This window comes from Scophthalmus maximus, chromosome 5, assembly GCF_022379125.1.
Source record: "Scophthalmus maximus strain ysfricsl-2021 chromosome 5, ASM2237912v1, whole genome shotgun sequence".
NCBI classification, from domain to species: domain Eukaryota; kingdom Metazoa; phylum Chordata; class Actinopteri; order Pleuronectiformes; family Scophthalmidae; genus Scophthalmus; species Scophthalmus maximus.
Genome location: NC_061519.1, coordinates 13,084,094 through 13,104,067, shown reverse-complemented (window position 1 = coordinate 13,104,067; position 19,974 = coordinate 13,084,094). Strand labels below are relative to the sequence as shown.

General features: G+C 42.2%; 1 protein-coding gene across 5 annotated transcripts; it reads left to right on the top strand.

The window, feature by feature from the left end:
• The first annotated feature begins 187 nt into the window (after positions 1 to 187).
• LOC118310283 (polyamine-transporting ATPase 13A3) lies at positions 188 to 18,666 on the top strand. 5 transcript variants are annotated; one of them, XM_035633070.2, is made up of 32 exons: positions 188 to 323; positions 1,946 to 2,016; positions 2,533 to 2,706; positions 3,005 to 3,184; positions 3,322 to 3,392; positions 3,562 to 3,645; positions 4,152 to 4,221; positions 4,324 to 4,458; positions 4,672 to 4,744; positions 4,980 to 5,111; positions 5,863 to 6,030; positions 6,150 to 6,307; positions 6,396 to 6,584; positions 7,671 to 7,732; positions 8,129 to 8,279; positions 8,547 to 8,669; positions 9,418 to 9,568; positions 9,728 to 9,848; positions 10,689 to 10,813; positions 10,920 to 11,083; positions 11,638 to 11,769; positions 11,949 to 12,028; positions 12,198 to 12,240; positions 12,934 to 13,043; positions 13,395 to 13,491; positions 13,976 to 14,048; positions 14,194 to 14,371; positions 14,623 to 14,804; positions 15,139 to 15,227; positions 15,318 to 15,398; positions 15,687 to 15,782; positions 16,268 to 18,666. In XM_035633070.2, exons 2-32 carry the CDS (start codon positions 1,966 to 1,968, stop codon positions 16,448 to 16,450), a joined length of 3,726 nt encoding a protein of 1,241 aa, XP_035488963.2. In that variant the 5' UTR covers positions 188 to 323; positions 1,946 to 1,965; the 3' UTR covers positions 16,451 to 18,666. The 5 variants fall into 5 exon arrangements, with proteins under 5 accessions (XP_035488963.2, XP_035488964.2, XP_035488962.2 ...); XM_035633071.2 differs by lacking the exon at positions 188 to 323 and adding an exon at positions 585 to 732; XM_035633069.2 differs by lacking the exon at positions 188 to 323 and adding an exon at positions 870 to 1,698.
• Positions 18,667 to 19,974: the final 1,308 nt, after the last annotated feature.

The window sequence follows — 19,974 nt, the reverse complement described above, 5'->3', positions numbered from 1 at the left end:
GCCACTCGTGGGCTCTCCGCACTCTGCCCGGTCGCCGGTCGACTCCTCCGCGCGCACGTCGCCGCAGGCTGCACTTCCCCGCGCCGCAGACGCTCGGCGGCCCCCCAACGCGGGCGTGCTGTCCCCCGATGACCTCACATCCGGTTTTCCCACTTCCTCTCGAGCGGACCGGTTTGGGACGGTCCGTCCGGCCGCGGCGCAGCGTGGATCCGTGCGGAGTCGGCGCGTTTCTTCACATGTCGTCAGCGCCCGAGCGAAGTCGTCGCACGGTTTGACGATGCGACGTGTGCGTCGCTGACACGGAGCAGAGGACGCGTCGGCAGGTTCGTTCACACGCTTGAGCTCGTTCGCGTGTCGCGTGTCAAAGATTGTACCGCCTGGGTCATGGGGAAAAGAAAGCTTCATCTCAGCGCAGCAGCAACTTGTGAAACTATGATCGGACTTTGACTCATGTTGGTAAAACTTGACCAACTTCAAAAAAAAAAGAAGAAAAAAAAAAGTTTCCGCTCACTGTGAATGCAAAGGATTCTGGGTTACAACCGGGGGATAAAAAAAAAGAAGGGTTGTTTCTTTTTCACTGTACGCATTTAAAGCGCGCTGCCACCAGAACAACATCAGCGTTTCCCGTTCAGTGTCTGTTGGAGCATCCACTTTATTACAGTTCATGCGTCCTGCTGAGACCTGCCTTGTGTTCATGTTACATTCCATAAGCTTCGACCAAGGGCACACGAGGTAAGGTCGCTGTGTTCGGTGGAGGCGCCCGGTGCAGCAGTTGCTCCCTTATCAGTGCGAGGTTTGCATCAGCTCTGCACATCTGGACACTGCAGCGCGTCTGATGTGCGTAAACCTCTGGCAAGTGGCTCCTCTGGCAAGCTGCAATGTTAACGGCCTCATGTGTTCGGGTCTCTGAGCTGCTGAAAGATAAATGTTGTCCTATGTCCCGCAGCGTGGTTTTGGAACAGGATTTCTCATAACTGTCCCTGCAGAGGAGCCTTCGCACAGGTGGATGCTGCTGACGGTTTACATGATGGTGATCTGAGTTATGTGATGGTGTGGTAGTCTAATCAGGTCATAGACACCTGTTACCCTTTTACGTTTGTCTTATGAAGAGTGCAGAGAGTTTATGCAATCATTTATTTGTGTCGTATGTTTTGACATTTCATATAATGTAAGATCTGTTTTAAAAAAACGGACCTATTGCGATGATGTTAAGCAGTGAGCCTATAGATCATAGTCCTAAGAGTAGATTTCTATTTGTTTTTGTGTCATTTTCCTCAGGGGTCGGGGTGTGTTTAGAGGACGGGTCGGATATCTGTCAGTCATTAGTCAAACATTACTGCAGGCGTGACTGTTATTGAACACGAACGTGTGTGCATAGTACAAAGGTTTACATGTACAGTATCTTTGCCCAACGCCACAACAATATATCGCACCGATGGGACACATTTTTTAAGAGTTTCGTGACTTAACGTCAATAAAGTTGTGAGTTCATTAAATTTGGATCATGCAATGTGACAGGTTAGTGTGCTGTGAGGTTCATATGCATGTCAGATGAGTCAACAATGTGAAGAATGATGAGGGAGAAATGAATGACCGCAGCTGCTCGTGGCGGCTGTGAGGAGGGAAGGTGTTGCAGTTCATTCAAGTTGTTACTTGCATGAAAGATACTACTGCAGCTCATCATTTACTCAACCAGGGGTAAGTCCTTGCTGCACACAGTTGTACGTCTGTGGTTCCATATTTAAGTTTGTCTACAGAGATGAAAAATCAACTAGTAAAAAAAGGACATTGAACTGAATCTTTTACACTGAGTGAGACTGGGGTTGTGTCTTCTTTGCTGACCAGGCAGAGTGAAAGACTTCTGTGATAAGAAAGTAAAACATATATTTTTCTTTTTTTTTAAATGGTGTGAATAAAGTCCTTTGTCTTCTGTCTTTCTTTGTAGTTGTTGCCTGTTGTGACAGAATGAAGATGAGAGAGTTGAAGATTATGAACAAGGGTCTGGAGGATGAGATGGTAAATATCACTTCCCATCTTACTTCTAATTTCCCTAAATAAGTTTACACAGTGTTGAACAAAGCATCATCACTGTCTTTTGTATTTTCCCTAAAGCAATGTTCAACACCGTACCTTTGTGTCATAACTGCTCTGTGGTTTTTAGTCGGGTTGGCTGGATACAAGATTAATTACATTTTTTTGATTGTGATCACACAATTAGTGCTCTGTAGTTGGCCTGTGTGACATAGTCGTGTGCACATGTGTTAGTGGGGCTTTAAGTGGATGCAGCGTTCTAGTTGATTTGAAATCTAATCACACTTACTTAAATGAAGTCATTTGGAGAATTTGTTAATTTTCATGGGCAATAACACGGAACTCGGATTGGTTTATATTCCTTTGGGATAGTTTGACATTTTGTGAAATACGATTATCCATTAGAAGAGTTAAATCTGATCGATAAAAATGAAGTTACAGCCTGTAAGCTTCACTGACGGACTGGAAAGTCTCTTTTTACATCAGTGCATCCTTGTGCAGGAGGTGTGGGGGTACCGCCCCTGTCTGTGGAAGACGTTCCTGGTGGGTGTAGGTGTTGTCTGCTCCGGTGGTCTCCTGCTGCTGCTGCTCTACTGGCTGCCTGAGTGGAGCGTCAAGGGCACCTGCACACACACCTCGCTGAGGGACGCACGCACCCTGCTGCTCAGGACCACAGTACTTGCTTTTATTTTTTCGCACAATTCTCTGCAAATCATATTTTCCTCTTAATATGTTATTTTCACACATGTAAAGAAACAACAACGTTATAATCCGACATAATGACTTTGAGAGTGAATCTGTCGCTGAAATTTTGAGTTCACACCTTGTGTTGCACCGTACCACAGTATACAAATCATCTGGACGTTCGTTGGCACACACACACACACACACACACAGTTAAACACTGCACACGATAAATTCAGTGTAGTCTCACAGCCAAGGCAGAGTGTAATTCTTTGTATTGTTGTAACAGAATGAGTTCAAGCAGTGGTTTCGAGCCGAAGTACATGTGATGCTGGCTCCGGGGAAGAAACCCTTCGACCGTTTGGATTTGCAGTCCACGGCTCAGCTGCCGAACGGAGACAAAGACCACAGCATCAGTGCTGTGCAAGAGGAGCATCATGGGAAATTAGCTCAAAGGCAGCCTGCTCAGGTACCTCAGTTCCTTAACGTTGTGTCAAACAATTTAGAAGTGTGAATCAGTGATTGGCTGTTTTTGAAGTGTGTCTGTAAAGTGGTTATAAGGTCAATATCTGACCACATTCTCCCCCTCTGCTCTCCCCTCCTCAGATCCACTACTTCACCCACCACAGCACAAAATACTACTGGGATGACGAGACGCAGGTCTTTGAGACATATAAGTACGAGTCCAACTGGAAGAAGAAAAAAAAACAACGCTCTGTAACTTCCTGCTTCAACTGCTGTTAACACCTTATTCGATCATAACCTCTTCTCTATTAGTGTGACCACAAATAATGCTCCAGTATCAATCACAACTACTGTAGACATGAATGTGTGTGACTTTTCTAGAGGCTTGGAGGATGTGGAGGTGAGCTGTGCAAGCATCCACTCTGAGCACAACTCTGGACTTTGTAGAACACTGCAGAACTACAGGTGCATCACACACGCACACGCACAGTCACAGTCATGTTTTTCTGCCTTAAAGTGGTAAAAGACAACTTTTTTCCCCTAACTTGTCATCATGATGTTAAAACTGATTGCACGGTGTAATGGTGTTAGAAAAACACCATCTGCACTTATTGGTCTCTTATGAGCCTTGCGTTATTCTCTTGGCCATCAGGATGCGGTGTTCATGGAAAAATTACCATTTGATTTACGGCACTAAGAAACTGCATTATCCATTGAGTAACCAAAACTAGGAAGAGAATAGCGTTCTCCTGGTATCTATCCCCAGTGATGGAGATGGCAGATGGTGGAACAGCTACAGCAGCGTCTTTACGACTGTCACCAAACAACTATACCACCTGGAACCACTAGGGACGCTCCAAATGAACTGTTGAGAAAACGTCAGGTTCATTCTGACTCGTGTGAAATGTTATGTGTTGTGAACGGCCCAAATTTGTGTCCCCATATTAAACGATTTCTTCTAATTCTAACAGGAGGTTGTTTTTCGGGGAGAATGAGATCGCTGTGAGAGTGCCCTCTCTGTTCAAGCTCCTCATAAAGGAGGTGAGTTATGATTTTAGCTTATCAAGTTAACATTATTACCAATAGCCGGCCAATAAATTGATAATTGCTCTCCATCTGTGTTTCTTTCTGTTCCTGCACCAGGTCTTGAATCCTTTCTACATCTTCCAGCTCTTCAGTGTTATTCTGTGGAGCGCAGAGGACTACTACTATTATGCTACGGCCATCGTTTTCATGTCCGTCATTTCCATAGCTACCTCACTGTATACAATTAAAAAGGTGAGTCACGCCAGATCCTAGGAAAAGGTGAGCGTGAGCTGACAAATTGTTGAAACTCTTCAGGGAGACACAGAACAGAGAGCGATAGCAGTTGAATCGGTTAAATCCCCTTAAAAATCAAATCCCATAATAATCTTTCCAGGGCAGCCCATGTTATTTAAATGTTGTGTGTGTTTTTCCTCACTCGTTGAAGCAGTGTGTCTCTCATTTCAGCAATACGTGATGCTACACGACATGGTGGCCGCACACAGCGTGGTCCGTGTTTCAGTGTGTAAAGGAAATACAGGTGAATGATCTTTCCTGATTATGACATAGAGCTACAGATTTGTTAAAACAGGAGTGGTATGTTATTATTCATAAATGTCTCTAAAATGGGCTGATTTTGTGAAGCGGATGATGTTTAGGTCATGAATTAGTCATTAATACATGAATTACACGAGTTCTAATCCACATGGTTGCCTTCAGAGATAGCGAGTCTGTGACATTATTTCCATGGTCCTCTCTCTTGTTGTGGTTCGCAGATATTGCAGAGGCCATGTCGACAGAGCTTGTGCCTGGTGATGTCATCATCATTCCAGCGAATGGGATGATCATGCCCTGCGACGCCGCGCTCATCCATGGAACCTGTATTGTAAATGAAAGCATGCTGACAGGTTGTTTTTCCATGTGGTTGTTACTTCCTTATAATTCACAAATGCTCTCAAGATAAGATAAGATAACCCTTTATTCGTACCACAAAGGGAAAAGCTGCAGTCTAATGGGTTATCGTTTAGATGGTTGGACTTGTCTTATTTCAGTTTTTAAGGTGGCAACAAAAAGAAAGAGGCCTCCTTCTTTCTGTGATCGTAGAGAGCGGCCTGTTGTGTTATTCACAGTCACTTACCAGGGTGGTTGTACCTTTGCTGTCAGGTCATACCTGAAGAGCTCAAGTTTGCCAACTCACTCGCTTCCTTTAAATCACTACAATGAATTTGCCTTATCAATAGTAATGTATCTTGCATGTGCCAATTATCTTCTCATTTTCAATACACTGCACGTCTTACATCTTTTGCCTTATTTTATTCCAGTATCTTTATTGTTTGTGTATGTTTTTTGATGACTGGTTAATAATAATAATAACAATAAGTGAATGAAAAGAAGCCCCTGTAGCATATAGATGCAAACAGTGTAGCAGTCAAAAAGTAGAGTTAAGTTAGTATATACATATAGATACAGTCTTTCCTGTCAAAGATTTCTAAGATTAATAGTTGAATACAGTGACTTTAGACAAAATTACCTTTTATTTAATGACATTCTATAATGGTATACCGACTTGTGCTCATGCTTGTCAGCCGCACTGCAGCTATCGTTCTGTTGGGACCTGGGTTTGGTTGGAATATCTGTTGATTCTCTCTTCATCCTCAGGAGAGAGCGTCCCAGTGACCAAGACCAGTCTGCCCAGTTCAGGTGAGGATGCAGCCGAGAGCTACAATATGGAGGAGCACAAGAGACACACCCTGTTCTGTGGCACCCACATTATCCAGACCCGCTTCTATACTGGTGAACTGGTGAAGGCTGTTGTTGTCCGGACAGGTGAGACAGAGGAAATCAGAATGGGAATAGCATCTTGTAAAGATAAAGCTGGCTTTGATAAAAACAGATTGATCGCCCTCCTGGTTGCACCTATTACATTAACTTGTGCTTCCTCACAGGCTTCAGCACAGAGAAAGGCCAACTCGTGCGCTCCATCCTCTATCCGAAACCCACAGACTTTAAGCTGTACCGCGATGCTTACCTGTTCCTGCTGTGCCTGGTGGGGGTGGCAGGGATTGGCTTCATCTACACCATCATCCTCAGTGTGATGAACCAGGTACAACTGCTCCGACCGAGGGGATGTGAAGCTAGAGAAGTAGTCAGTTGATGATGGTTGTTGTTGTTTTTTCGTCCATCCCATCCAGGTTCCAGCCAAAACCATCATCATCGAATCTCTGGACATCATCACCATCACTGTGCCCCCGGCCTTACCAGCGGCCATGACAGCTGGCATTGTGTACGCGCAGCGGCGTCTGAAGCGGGTTGGCATCTTTTGCATTAGTCCCCAGAGGATCAACATGTGTGGCCAACTTAACCTGGTTTGCTTTGACAAGGTAGTTTACACCAGATGTGTTATTTTTTTTTTGTGTGGGGGGGGTGATTTTGTTTTGTACGGATTTGTATGTATTAAAAAAGAAATCCAAGACAGTTCTCTGCCACGGCAACAGGTGATTATATTTTGTGAGGGATCCAGATCTGAAATTTGAAATTTTTCTGAAGGATTCTTCACCATTGCGAGATACAGGGCAAAACTTGACATTCGGAGTCATATCTTAAGAAATACTTAACATTTTAAAAACATGTAGGTCAGACGGAGATGGGAACGCAGGTTTTGGGTGAAACAGCATCTAGGTGGGGAGTTGCTCAGCCTTGGCAGGGTCTGCGCACTCTGAGTGCTCATGTCTTGTTAAGAATCCAGGAAATGTTGTTTATGTTCCTTCATTTCAACACTCATCATGAGTCTCAAGATCGTGTCTGGGAACTGAACTTGACTTGGACAGAATATGGTATTGACTCAGAATGCATGAAATTTAGTAATGAAGCATTCAAACCCACTTCCAGTTCAAACACAATCTCTCGTTTGAGACTGACTTAATGCTTTCATAATTGTCAAAACCATAATGTGAAATGTCTTGAGGCAGTTGAACTATTAATGCTGTAGTATTGATTTGCTTGGGAGACGAACCTAATCAATGATTAGAGCAATGACACTGTACAAGCTTAACTCTTTGTTTCATTTGTTTGTCTGTGACAGCTTTAGTTCGTCTTGTAGGCCGGAACATTTTTCTCATTTTGTCAGTGCAATAAGAGCAATCAATGCGGAGATGGAACATTGCGTAGATTAATCAATGAGTGGATTGTGGATAAGTGGAAACAACTTTTTTTATAACCATTTCATTTTTAAAATCACACTTTGAGTAAAAATGTGTGTGTGTGTGTAGAAAAGTTAATAACATAATTTAATGTTGGACCAAATGCGTGTCACTCTCAGAGGTATGGGTTGTTTAGACATCTTCTCATATTATGGGACATCATTACTACATTTTAGTTTAGTAGATACTTTATTTATCCCGAGGGAAATTCGGGATAGATTTTGTTAACTAAGTATTTTTAAAGGTCTGTATTCTATTTCCCCTCAGACAGGTACTTTGACTGAGGATGGTTTGGACCTCTGGGGGATCCAGAGAGCTGAAGATGGCAGGTACAGTAGGAGGTGGTAGATGCAAACACATCTGCTTCAGAGTCACTGTAAACCCAATGAGAATCAAACGTCTGAGGAAATGTGACGACGGCAGCTGGAGTAGATGTTGTAGTACTGTGGGAATATACTTTTCATAAGCACTCAGGCTATTTTCATAGTAAAGTAGGTTCGTCTGCTTTTCTTTTACACTCCCCAGAAGCTAGGGTTGACTTGGGTGTAGTAGGACAGTATTTATTATGAAATGTAATTTCCCCAACTGTCTTTTAAGTTTTAAGTCAATAAAAGGAAAATGGTCTCTTTACGTCAGTACAAAATTATATTTGTGTGTAATTGGCTCCTGTCGTAGTCACAAACGGTCCAACACCTGCTGAGTCAGATCCTCCCTCTCTGTTGCAGCTTCTCTCCACCGGAGTCTGAAGCAGCCAAAGAGAGTCGGGTGGACTCGGCATTCGTGGCCGGCATGGCCACCTGCCACTCACTGACCAAGATAGAGGGCGAACTCTCCGGAGACCCTTTGGACCTCAAGATGTTCAGCGCCACCGGCTGGGTAAATAACAGTGATCAGTGTTGGCACCCTGCATGCTTAGTCACAGGCACCACAACCAGCATGGATACCAGTCTGTACATGAATTATGCAGCGCCACACCGGCTGCCTCTGCAGAGCAAGTTGGCTGAAGTGGTTCGAGTCTGGTACCGTGGATGCGCCAGCATGAACAGCTGGAAACGCCTCCTCTATTTTCCAGAGGAAACTGGGAGGGAGCCTGATAAGCTCAAACTACATTTAAATGATCATATGATCTCATTTTTGGATTAGATCCTGGAGGAGCCCACAGAGGAGGAGACAGCACTCCACAATCCCATAATGCCCACAGTTGTGCGACCTCCAAACTATGTCGTCCCCGAAGCCAATCAGAACAATCCACTGGCTCAGAACATGGTACAGTGGCTTTGCATGTCATTATTCAGTGATCAGTTTTTTTTTTGTTTAATGGCTGTTGACATTATAATTTTTTATAATAATTATAATATTTTCAGGAGCTGTCTCAAATATCAGTAAGTTGTGTTTTTAAAGTTGAATTATTTTAAGCATAGAGTTTTACATTTTGGGAAATATGGTTATTTACATTCTTAATTAGTGCATAGACTTGGTGACTGCTGTCGATCTTCTCAGCAAGAATTAATTTCTTAGCCAAGCATTCTACCAACATGTCAAACTATTAAATCAAACTCTGACTGTGCTTTGAAGATTTTGCTGTAATTCTCTTGTTCCAACATGATACCTTCCTGCTAACCTTCGTTATCCATGTCTACTTGAGTTAGTGTTTTTCTATATTTGTCAGAATGACAGCAAACATACACACACAGACAGGAATGTGTTGCTTTTATGCAAGTTGTAATATGGCCTTGAAAATAAATGAGGCAAGAAAACAAACTAAATCATTAATATTGGACTGGGTATATGATAGCCTTTCTGCCCTTTAACTCAAGGAGCAGCATGTATTGTGGCTGCATTGTGTTATGACATGTTGAGGCTTCTGTTTGGTGATAAAATAATGTTTTCAAGGCTTTTACTATGATGGATTTCTCTCTGCATGTTTTTGTGGGTGTAACATGATGAAAAAAAAATCGTTGCCAGTGTGAACCTGAGATTCTGACTGACTCCACATGTGTCTTTTGCTCCTCAGCCCTTTGAGATTGGAATCGTACGTCAGTTCCCTTTCTCCTCAGTGCTGCAGAGGATGAGTGTTGTGGTCAGGAGGTTGGGGGAAAAGCACATGAACGCCTACTTGAAAGGAGCACCAGAGATTGTGGCCAGCCTCTGCAAACAGCACACAGGTCTGACACTTAAACTGCATGCTAAAGGTTGGGATAGGCATTTCTTCCCTCCATTTGGCATGTCAGTAAAGAAACACAAAGTAATATGAACTATTTATCAGTGTCTTAAGATACAGCCTGTTTGCAAACAGACTGACATGGCTCTGTGTTTCTCCTCAGTCCCACAGAGCTTCACAGAGACTCTGGAGACCTACACCAGACAGGGCTTCAGGGTTATTGCCCTGGCACATCGACAGCTGGAGTCCAAACTCTCCTGGCACAAAGTCCAGAGCCTCAGCAGGTACTGTATGTTTCCATTCACAGATAACACTGTCCACAGTACACGTGGCCACTGATGAGGAAACCCCTCGAACATCCCGCCCTAAAACACTGCTAAAAAAAGAAAATCAGCTTTGTTGGTTTGATGATTGTCTTGATGTTTGATAGACTAACTTCCTGTGAGAACTGGGCAAAAATCCGGTGAAATGACATAATATCCAAAAGTCCACAAGGGAGCAGAGGGACAAAATCACAAATACTTTATTGATCCACAGATGAAATTCGCCAGTGGTCTATAAAAGCATAAGCAAATGTCAGAATTTGGTGCCGTGAATCTCAGACTAATTATGTTGCGGCCACAACCATATCCAGAGAGAAATCCATTAGAGTAAAGGCCATGAAAAAACAATCCTTTTTCCACAAACAGTAGCCTCAAGATATCATCGTGGAATGCAGCCACAGTATGTGGCACAACTTGAGTAAATAGGTTATTTTGCCTCATTTACAAGCCCATGTGACTACTTGCTTAAAAGCAACACATCTTTGTCTCACACATCTGCAAGAGCAACTATCTGTGTCGGAATGTTTGCTGTCAATCATTAACTGAAGTAGTCATGGATAAGGAAGGTTAGCTGGAAGGCAGCATGTTAAAAAAAAGAGAATTGCAACTCTTCAATTAGTGTGATGGAGTGAACAAGACAGGTTTATGATGTCTCATAATATATTGAACGTTATAACCATTATTGTCTGATTTCCCATGAAATCTGGATTCATAGAGTGACTTGAGACATTTTATTTTGCACAGTATTAGTGATAAATAAATGGTGTTTAATTTGTGAAATGCACAATCTCTTGCTTCTAGGGACCTGATAGAGACCAACATGGAGTTCCTGGGTTTGATCATCATGCAGAACAAAATAAAGCAGGAGACGGCTGGTGTTTTACGTGAATTGCGACAAGCTAACATCCGCACATTGATGGTTACAGGTAACCCAGCTCAGTGAATTTGTTGACTTCTTTGTGTCTGAAATCGTGCAGCATCCATGTCAGTATGTTCTCTCATTTGCCGTCTTCCTCCCGTGTCTCCTGTTAGGTGACAACATGCTGACGGCCATATCGGTGGCTCGGGACTGCGGGATGGTGCGTGCCCACGAGAGGGTCATCATCGCAGACGCTGTCCCTCCAAAAGATTTCCAGTCTGCGAGTATCACGTGGCATTACACTGAAAACCCTGCTCAGACCACCAAGGACAATCAGGTAAAGCTGAGAGTCTCAGGGCCACCAGAGTAAATACTTATATAAAAACACCTATAAACAATATCAACATGGTTCCATAGGCAGACTGGTTATTATATCATCTATCAGGGTAGAGACAACTTTGGTTCAAAACAGTTCATTTTCTGTAATTACTTGTGTTTGGGCGTAATAGTCTTCACTGACACCTTCTCTGGTGTTTCTTGTGGCTGGTCAGGGTAATGATTTCTGGTGTGAGACCTCCATGTTTAGTCATTTATTTGCAGTAACTTGTGCCTCAGGTTCAAACAGTGTTTTTCTCAAGTGTCTGAACAAACAGAGCAACACACACTGCAGCTTTTGAAGAAACTGCTGAAACCTTGATGTGCATTTAAAAATGTATCAGAAGTCAGTTAGCATGAGTCAGTCAGAAAAGAGCATGAGAAGGTGTCTACAAAGATGTTTGTCAGATTAAATCTGGAGCTCTACAGTGTTATTCCACAAATCATGCAAGATAGAACAATTTGGCAGTTTTGCTGTTGTGTTTAGTGACTCCTGACTCGTCCTTTCTCCCATAGTCCGTAGAGATAAACCTGGAGGAAGGAGTGTCGGACAAGCGACAGACTCTGCAGGAACAGAGCTATCACTTCGCTATGAGTGGCAAAGCTTTCGCTGTCATCACTGATCACTTCCCTCACCTCATCCAAAAGGTATAGGCTCATCGATGGACATACAAACATCTGCATATTTCAATTTTAAGGCTTTGTGGAGTTCCCTTCAAAGAGGGAACGACGTGGTTTAGGTTTGCTTAGATTGGTTTTATTACTGGGGTGACGTGTCAGTTGGAAGTTGCTGTAATTCTTTATCTCCCCACACGGGCGCGCTGCAGCTCGTGCTGAGAGCCACCGTGTTTGCCCGAATGGCCCCGGACCAGAAGACTCAGCTGGTGGAAATCCTGCAGAGCATAGAGTGAGTCTGTCACTGGCTTTCTGGCTTTGGCTTGAGACTGTTAATGATTGTTGTTTGGGTCAGTTGGAGATCTTGTGATTTTATTGCATCATCATCATCAACATCATTATCAACATCATCATCATCTTGACAAATGTTTAACTTGTAATCCTTTGTGTTTAACTTCCAGCTATACTGTCGGGATGTGTGGTGATGGTGCTAATGACTGTGGAGTAAGTATTAAATCACAACACTTTCTTCACGTGTGGTCTGAGGTTATTAAGTGATGCTTTCATTTATGTATTCGGTGCCATCTTTTTCATGCAGTTCACTCCAGATTGACCCCCCACATCCAACGGGTGTCTGATTGGATACCCATGAAAGTTGAGGTGTCTTTGTCTGTCAGTGCAAAAAAAAAAGTTCAAAGTGGCAATTCATGTTTGTGGGTGTTGGAGCAGCACAGTAACAGTAAAAGTTGGCTTATTGTCAGTATTAGGATTGTTCCTTAGAATCAACAATAACAGTATCATTCTGAAGAGTGGAGAAAAGTTTTTGAATCACTGATGATGGTCACTACCTCTTTCCTACTTTATGCCCTGTAACAGGAGATACTTTCACAAATAGAGTAGAAATTCTTTCATCATCATTCCCACAGAGTACAACCAAATTGGATAGCAGTCCTGTTTGTACATTCACACAAATCAGACAACACACACAGATTCAAATTATGTTATAATATAAAATGTACAGTGTACAAGTTAAACGAGTAAAACCTCATTTGGCGAAATCAACTAATAAAAAAATAAATTATGTACTGCGAGTGAAAAGTAAGTAGGTAGATATAACAATTTTTGAAAACTTAGTTTATATTTACCATTCAAGCTAAGAGATTTATAATGATCACTTTCTCTCTTTTGTTCTCTCAGGCTCTGAAGAGAGCTCACAGTGGGATCTCTCTGTCCGAGCTGGAGGCTTCTGTTGCTTCACCCTTCACCTCCTCCACTTCAAACATCTCCTGTGTCCCCAACCTCATCAGGTAGCAACTCATCGATGATATTTCTGATCGTGGATTTTATTCCGAATATAAATGAAAAACTCAAGTCTGTTGTTTAGAGAATTTAAATGCCAAAATTTGTCACACATGTTTGCAAAATTATCCTCATCACAACAAAACTGGGTTCACTGTTACTCTCATGTAGACTCGTTGATTAACTGCTTTGACTGGAAACAAATTACAGCAAGACAATCGCGCTATTCTTGTGGAATAAATTACTTCTATTTGTCTATTTTGGTGCCAACTGTGTGAACTGACCCTTTAATTTTTTTCCTTAACTGCAAAACATGAAATATTGAAATGTCTAATTCTGATTTTCTTTCCTTTCCACAGAGAGGGTCGGGCTGCTCTCATAACATCATTTTGCGTTTTCAAGTTCATGGCTCTCTACAGCATCATCCAGTACCTCAGTGTCACCCTACTCTACTCTGTAAATACTATGCCCTTCCTCTTCCTCATCCTCACTCTTTGCTCCACACGTTACCATTTCAGTCATATTGAAGGAATCAGCGTTTAATTAAACAAAATAATTGAAGCTATTTTATATTGGCCGGGGATTTACAAACTCTGATTTGGTTTACAAATGAGATACAGAAATATAGAAGGTCTGTGACCAGCAAAGACGTGAGGAGCAAGTAGAAGCAAGTTTCTTTCAAAAAATGTGTGTGTGTGTGTGTGTGTGTGTGTGTGTGTGTGTGTTTGTGTCTGTGTGTGTGTTTGTCTGTGTGTGGAGTGATCACAGAGTGATCACATTGTTTCTGGGAAAAGTGTAAGTTAAAATAAATTGACTGTGACACAGATAATGTGTCACTGAAGACAGCTGAAGACAGCAAATGTTAAAGGTGTGGAAACTGTATAATTATTTATCTGCTGCTGTGTTTGTTGACTCATCTTCAGCATTTCTGATATTATAGATCCTCAGCAACTTAGGAGACTTCCAATTCCTCTTTATCGACATCGCCATCATTCTGATCATTGCTTTTACAAGTGAGTAGCATGAAGGAAAGCACGGAACAATGCTGCAGATCAGTGTGTGGGGGATCAGTGTGTGGTGTCTGACAAAAGCCTTCAAATGGGGACAATAACTTTGGAAAAGTGACTCACTGGTGCTGTTTTTTGTGTCCGTCCCCAGTGAGTCTGAACCCAGCGTGGAAGGAGCTGGTGAGCCGCCGGCCCCCGTCCAGTCTGATCTCCGGCCCACTGCTCTGCTCGGTTCTGACCCAGATCCTCACCTGCCTGTTCTTCCAGGTCCTGGCTTTCCTCTTAGTGCGACAGCAGAGGTGGTATGAGATATGGACTCCTCAGTCAGAGTGAGTGACAGATCTGAAAAGGACACCTGCCCAATGATAAACGATTCAATCCCTGATTGGTATAGACATATAAATTACACGCTACATTTACTTAAAAATCAAATTGTGACAACGAAGTAAAAAAAAACTATCAAAACTAAGAAATTCCGTGTGGCAGCAGAAAATCGGTTGTATGAATTAGTTTTTCTGCAATTCTGAATTTCCTTTAACCGTACATTATGTGGATCCCTCTGTCCTTTCTCCTGCTGCAGCGCCTGTAATGCTTCCAGCTCCGGTTTATCTCACAGCCAGAATGTAACAAGTACACACGACCACAAAAACATCAAGAACTACGAGAACACCACCCTCTTCTACATCTCCTCCTTCCAGTACTTGGCTGTGGCCATCGTCTTCTCCAAGGGAAAACCATTCAGACAGCCCAGCTACAAGAACTGTAAGACTCTGCAGAGCCGATTGTCTCAGTAAAGTTGGAAGACAGAGATTAGTGTTTGTACAGAATGAGTTTTGAATTTTGACTAGATAGAAAAGTAAATGTGATTCTTGTAGACTTAACTGTTCAGCTATAATTTTAAAAGATATTTTCTGAATTCTAATTTATTTAGTTCTTTTTCTAAACCCATATTTTTAGTAATATGAGTACTATGACGTGTTTCTACTGGTACTTATCCTGCTCTAGAGTTTCCTCCAGTTCTAGTGTGATGCTCTTGCAAGTTGAAAACATCCATGTTATGTTGTCTGACTAAACTTCTGTATGTTGATTTCAAAAGGGCCGTTCATGCTTTCCTGCATCGGTCTGTACACTTTTCTCCTCCTCATCATGCTGCATCCTGTTCCTGCAATCGACCGCTTCCTGGAGGTTAAAACCAGTTTTCTTTTTCTTTTTCTGGTGTGTTGCATGAAGTCGACTTAAACTCTGTGCTCATCCTGCTGCTCTGCCTCCCCTCAGATCGTGTGTGTTCCCCACGACTGGCGCGTTACACTGGTCGTCATTGTCATCGTGAATGCGGCGGTGTCTTTTATGCTGGAGGTACGCTTCAGAGACATCACACCCCACAAGCTCTCTGTGACTGATCTCCTCTTTATTCCAAATTAGAAAACGGTGATTTGCATGCATTGATCCCCCCCTTGCTGGATCAGTGTTCAGTAGTACATTGCTGCCTAATGAATGAAATCAATTAATCTCTTTTTTTTTTAAGTTTCCATTTGAGTTATTTCTGTCTTTGTGAGTTTCTGTGGCTGTAACCCAATCTTCAATCCTCCCTGTCCTGTTTGAAGAGCTGAGTCCCCACTAAGTTCCCACTGAAATCTCCCCTAGATTTTGATCCTTGACATCATCCTGTGGAGGCTAGTTTTCAGAGGCAATCAGGGGGTAAATGGTCCCACAGTGTCCCCCTCTCCTGTCACACCTCAGGTTGGGAAGCTTTTCACTTCATTTTTTTTTCTTGTCTGGTTTCACAGTCTAGATAGTCACTCTTCACTCTTAGCTCTGATTCTCTCGCTTTCTTGCATAGTTTCGCCTGTCACAAAAGTGTCTCTATAGGTCTTCTTGAATATATCAAATTTATATTATTAAACTCCACATCATACATTATTTTAATGTTTTTCTGTCAACAGATCCTTTCCTCTTTTGCAAAACTTGGAGTTGACATGCCACTAAACATTTGTCACAAACCACTTGTAATGATTGAAACCAAAAATATACATAGCAATAGTTTTCACAATATTTATTATGCACAGGTAATGACCACATCAGTAAAATTCAAATCTGAGTGTTTGATATTCTGGTCACATAACTACAGAAAATCCCATCATCTTTTCACAGAGATAATATTTAAACACCTATAATTCTTGTTCACTAACTATATAACTAATTTTTCCTCCTGCACATGTTCTCAGGAGGCCAATGAGCGCTGGGGCTCGTCCTTCCTCTCCTGGTTGTTCTGTCGGAGAAACAAGCCTCCAAGGGTGCGCTACTTGAATGTGGCCCTAGAGCTGCAGGACGACTCCGACTGGCCCCCCGGACCCTCCACTGTCACCTACGCCACTGATCCACAGTCCCACATCTCAGCCACCCTCTGACACCAACGTGACCAACAAGCAAACTGCTGCACAGATACGACCTGAACAAGTTAGTGTGTGTTCGCTTGATTTAAGCACAGAGATGTGTTGGACGCTCAGATGATTTTAAGTAGGACGTCTGACCATGACTGATGCCGACAAAAGAAGAGACCTTCTACTGTATCAGTTACTGACACCGTGGGCTGCTCATACTGTACATAATATTCTCTTCCATTTTGATTTAGCAAAGTCATCAAAATGGACTTGGATTTTAACCGTACTGTCATGTGCTGCTGAAATGCGCGAGGGCCTCTGTTAAAGGAGTAGTTCAGTGTTTTTCCGAAACACTGCATTTATTTGCATTATTGTCAAGAGTTAGATGAGAAGATCTATACCACTGTCATGTTTTTATGGTAAGAAGGTTAGCTTAGCTAAGCACAAAGAGTTTAACCCATAGACCATATTTAAAGATGGACAGCGCTTCTCCATTTTCTCCCACTGTAAAAAAAAATAAGAAGCCAAAATACCCCGGATACGGGTGCTGCCATCTCGTTGGTGACGTCATTTGAGCCGTGGTCCGAGATACACGCGCTTCACCAGTCACAAGTCAGCCTCAGCTGTCAATCATGACCTTTCACACTGTTTTTGTTGCATTAAATAAATAATTTGAATAAAACTGAGCAGAATGAATACTTGAACATACATCAGTATGTGTTTTTAAGCACATATGTGTTATATGTTCCCTCTGGCTCACTATTAAACTTATCAAATGAATGGATCACGATTCTCTTATAATAAACACACAAAGTTGGTTGGAGTACATTCACTAAAACCACTTAAGTATTGTTGTTCATGACCTGATGTGGTTACAGCTAGTAAATAATACAGAAATTAACAACTTTCCTGACTTATGTAAATCACTTTACAAGGACATCAACTAACGGTTACAGCTTTAATACCATTTCACATATTAAATGTTAACAAGAAAAAAAAATATGTATCAATGAATGAGTTAAATTCATCATTAATTTGCTGGTGAATTTGCAACATTAATCAAACGTTTACTTTTATCCAACACATTTCTGCATACAGTATATCGCATCAACAAAATTTGACTTTCCAAGTTGTTCCTACACAGGATTTTTCCCTGTTGGGAATTCATTTTTCCTATTATTCAGGCTCTATGTGAATAGGCTATTAGCGTTCAGGCATGATGGTGGTATTGATCTTCTCACAAGCAACGTATCTCCCAAAATTTCAAAACTATTCCTTCAATTTGATCATATCCCATTGTTCTCTACTTCCAATGGAAAACAAGTGCAAATACTACACTGGACATTGCGGTTTGTGAGTGTCATATGAGTCTTTCCATTTTTTAAAACAGTTTTCATTATCAGATCCAATATGGAACATGTGAGGAACATTTTTTTCAAGTTTGATACATTGTCACCATCATCAGATACAAAAAAAACCAGTCTTCCACTAACAGCTGCTGCTAGAATATAAAAACTGTAAAACAATATGAGGTCACATGGATTCAAAGGAACATGAGAACTTATATCTGTTTGCAGTTTTTTTATGAATATGACTGGTAGTGTTGTATTTCAATGACATTGCTGCATTTCTTCCTTAGAGTTGCTTCAGTAGAAATTCTTCCTGTGGAAGAGAGAAGCTGATATTTGTGTCCCTTTTGAAAGTTTTTACCGCGCGTGAGTGTGTGAGTGTGTGAGTGAGAAAAAAAACAGTATGCCAGTTTATAAGAGAATCAAATCCCCCAGGTGCATATCAAATGTTCTTTTACTCAAACTTTGAAAATGAACTTTTCCTCGATTACACCATTAAACATTCCTGAGGTACTGTACAGAGACGATAACGTTTTGATTGATTAATGAAAAAAGTAATCAACATTAATCCTGGAGATACTTGCTGCTGTGATTATTTCATAACAGTTGATTTTAACATCTGAATTTTATATTATATTTTTAATGTTTACAGCTGTAGTACACATATTTTTCTAGTTTCCAAGTGTACAAAATGAAATGTGAAAATTGAAATATTAATCACCGCTATGACTAGAAAAAGGAGCAATATTTTAAAGGGAATGTGTTTTTTAAAATTGTAATAAATTTATTTTTGGATTTGTACAATGTCCCCAAAAATGTTTCAGTCACAAATATCCCTGTGTTTGCTCTGCAGAACTCCCATTACATTTCCCAATAAATCTGTATATTAAGCCACTCTTGCGTGCTTCGTGGGGGGCTGACCCTGGTCACACTTTTTCAGCCAAGACTTACTGATCAATTATGGGCTTTCCCAGCCTCCTCGCTGCCTGGCATATGGGCGCTTTAAGGCGCGAGAGTGGAGGAGAAAGAGGGGTATCATTTCATGTGGAGATCAGGGCCGATGGGCAGTGAATGGGTGGATTTAGGGGGGACTGTGAATAAGGGAAGGGGGTCCTCGCTTGTACCAAAAAGAAAAGAATCTCCCACAGATCAGGGAAGAGCCTTTTTGGGAATATTCATGATGAGGATGAGGAGGCATCATGAATTCATGTGTGTCTCCCTGACTCGCACGGATCATCTTTTCTGTAAACACTGATGTGTACAGAGCGCGGATGTCTTGCTTTGGAATTGGTGTTTGCGATGTAGTTTTGTGGATAGTGTAGCCTCTCCACAAAGCAATATGGGTTTTTGTGTACTCTCTGCTGTATTCCTTTGTATCAGTAGAGCAACAGATGGAGGGTGGTGGGAAAGACATAAAGACGCCAAAACACACAGCCTTTCTTCCTCACAGCTAGATACTCGCTGGAAAAGATTTTCTCAAGCTTGCACTCAGACGTGTGCTGGTTCAAACATTTTGGACTTCATCTCCCTTCTCTTTTACCCATACGTTTCTTTGTCTGAGTTGTGTACTTTCAAGATTTGGGCCTTTGTTTGCCATTTCTTTACTTAGAACGGATCCCACAGAGTGATCAGACCGGCTCAGAATATTTTGAAAAGTAACTGCCACTGTTACACACTTTTCTGCAACAGAAGTTGCCATAAAAATTCAGCCGCTTTCTCGATGTGTCTTATTAACACGAGCGCACACATCCATTCACAACATTCACTTGTTCTTCACAGAGTCTACAAGCAGACATCAGTCGGCTCCGTCCTTCTAAAGGTTGCTGGACACTCTTAAGGCCCTGGTCTTGATTAATAGTCGGGACACAAGGCCAACCTGATGCTCACTTACGGTAGGCCTCATTTTACAGATGACACAAAGGCACCCACGTCTGGTAAAAGGTCTGTGACCCACCAGACGGCCACAAAGCCCTTCTCCTCCTCCTGTCCCCTAAGTATGGGCTCCTTCCCTGGGCCTTCATGGCGTTCCTTGTCCCCTTTCCTTTATCAGTCCTCGCAGGCCTGAATGGGCTCTGTGGTTGGTCAATAAATTCAGTGATTCAGGGGGTGGACAGTTGCAGCCGTGTTAACGTTTGTTCACAGGCTTGTCGGAGGGACGGGCCCCGCCCCGCGGCTCTTTGTCTCCCGTGGTCCCTCAACAGG

Excerpts from the sequence above, each read along its gene's own strand:
- LOC118310283 (XM_035633070.2), top strand. The coding sequence starts at position 1,966 with ATGAAGATGAGAGAGTTGAAGATTATGAACAAGGGTCTGGAGGATGAG. Across the intron at positions 3,393-3,561 it reads CAGGTCTTTGAGACATATAA|AGGCTTGGAGGATGTGGAGG; the intron begins GTACGAGTCCAA and ends TGACTTTTCTAG. Across the intron at positions 15,783-16,267 it reads CCTCTCCTGTCACACCTCAG|GAGGCCAATGAGCGCTGGGG; the intron begins GTTGGGAAGCTT and ends ACATGTTCTCAG.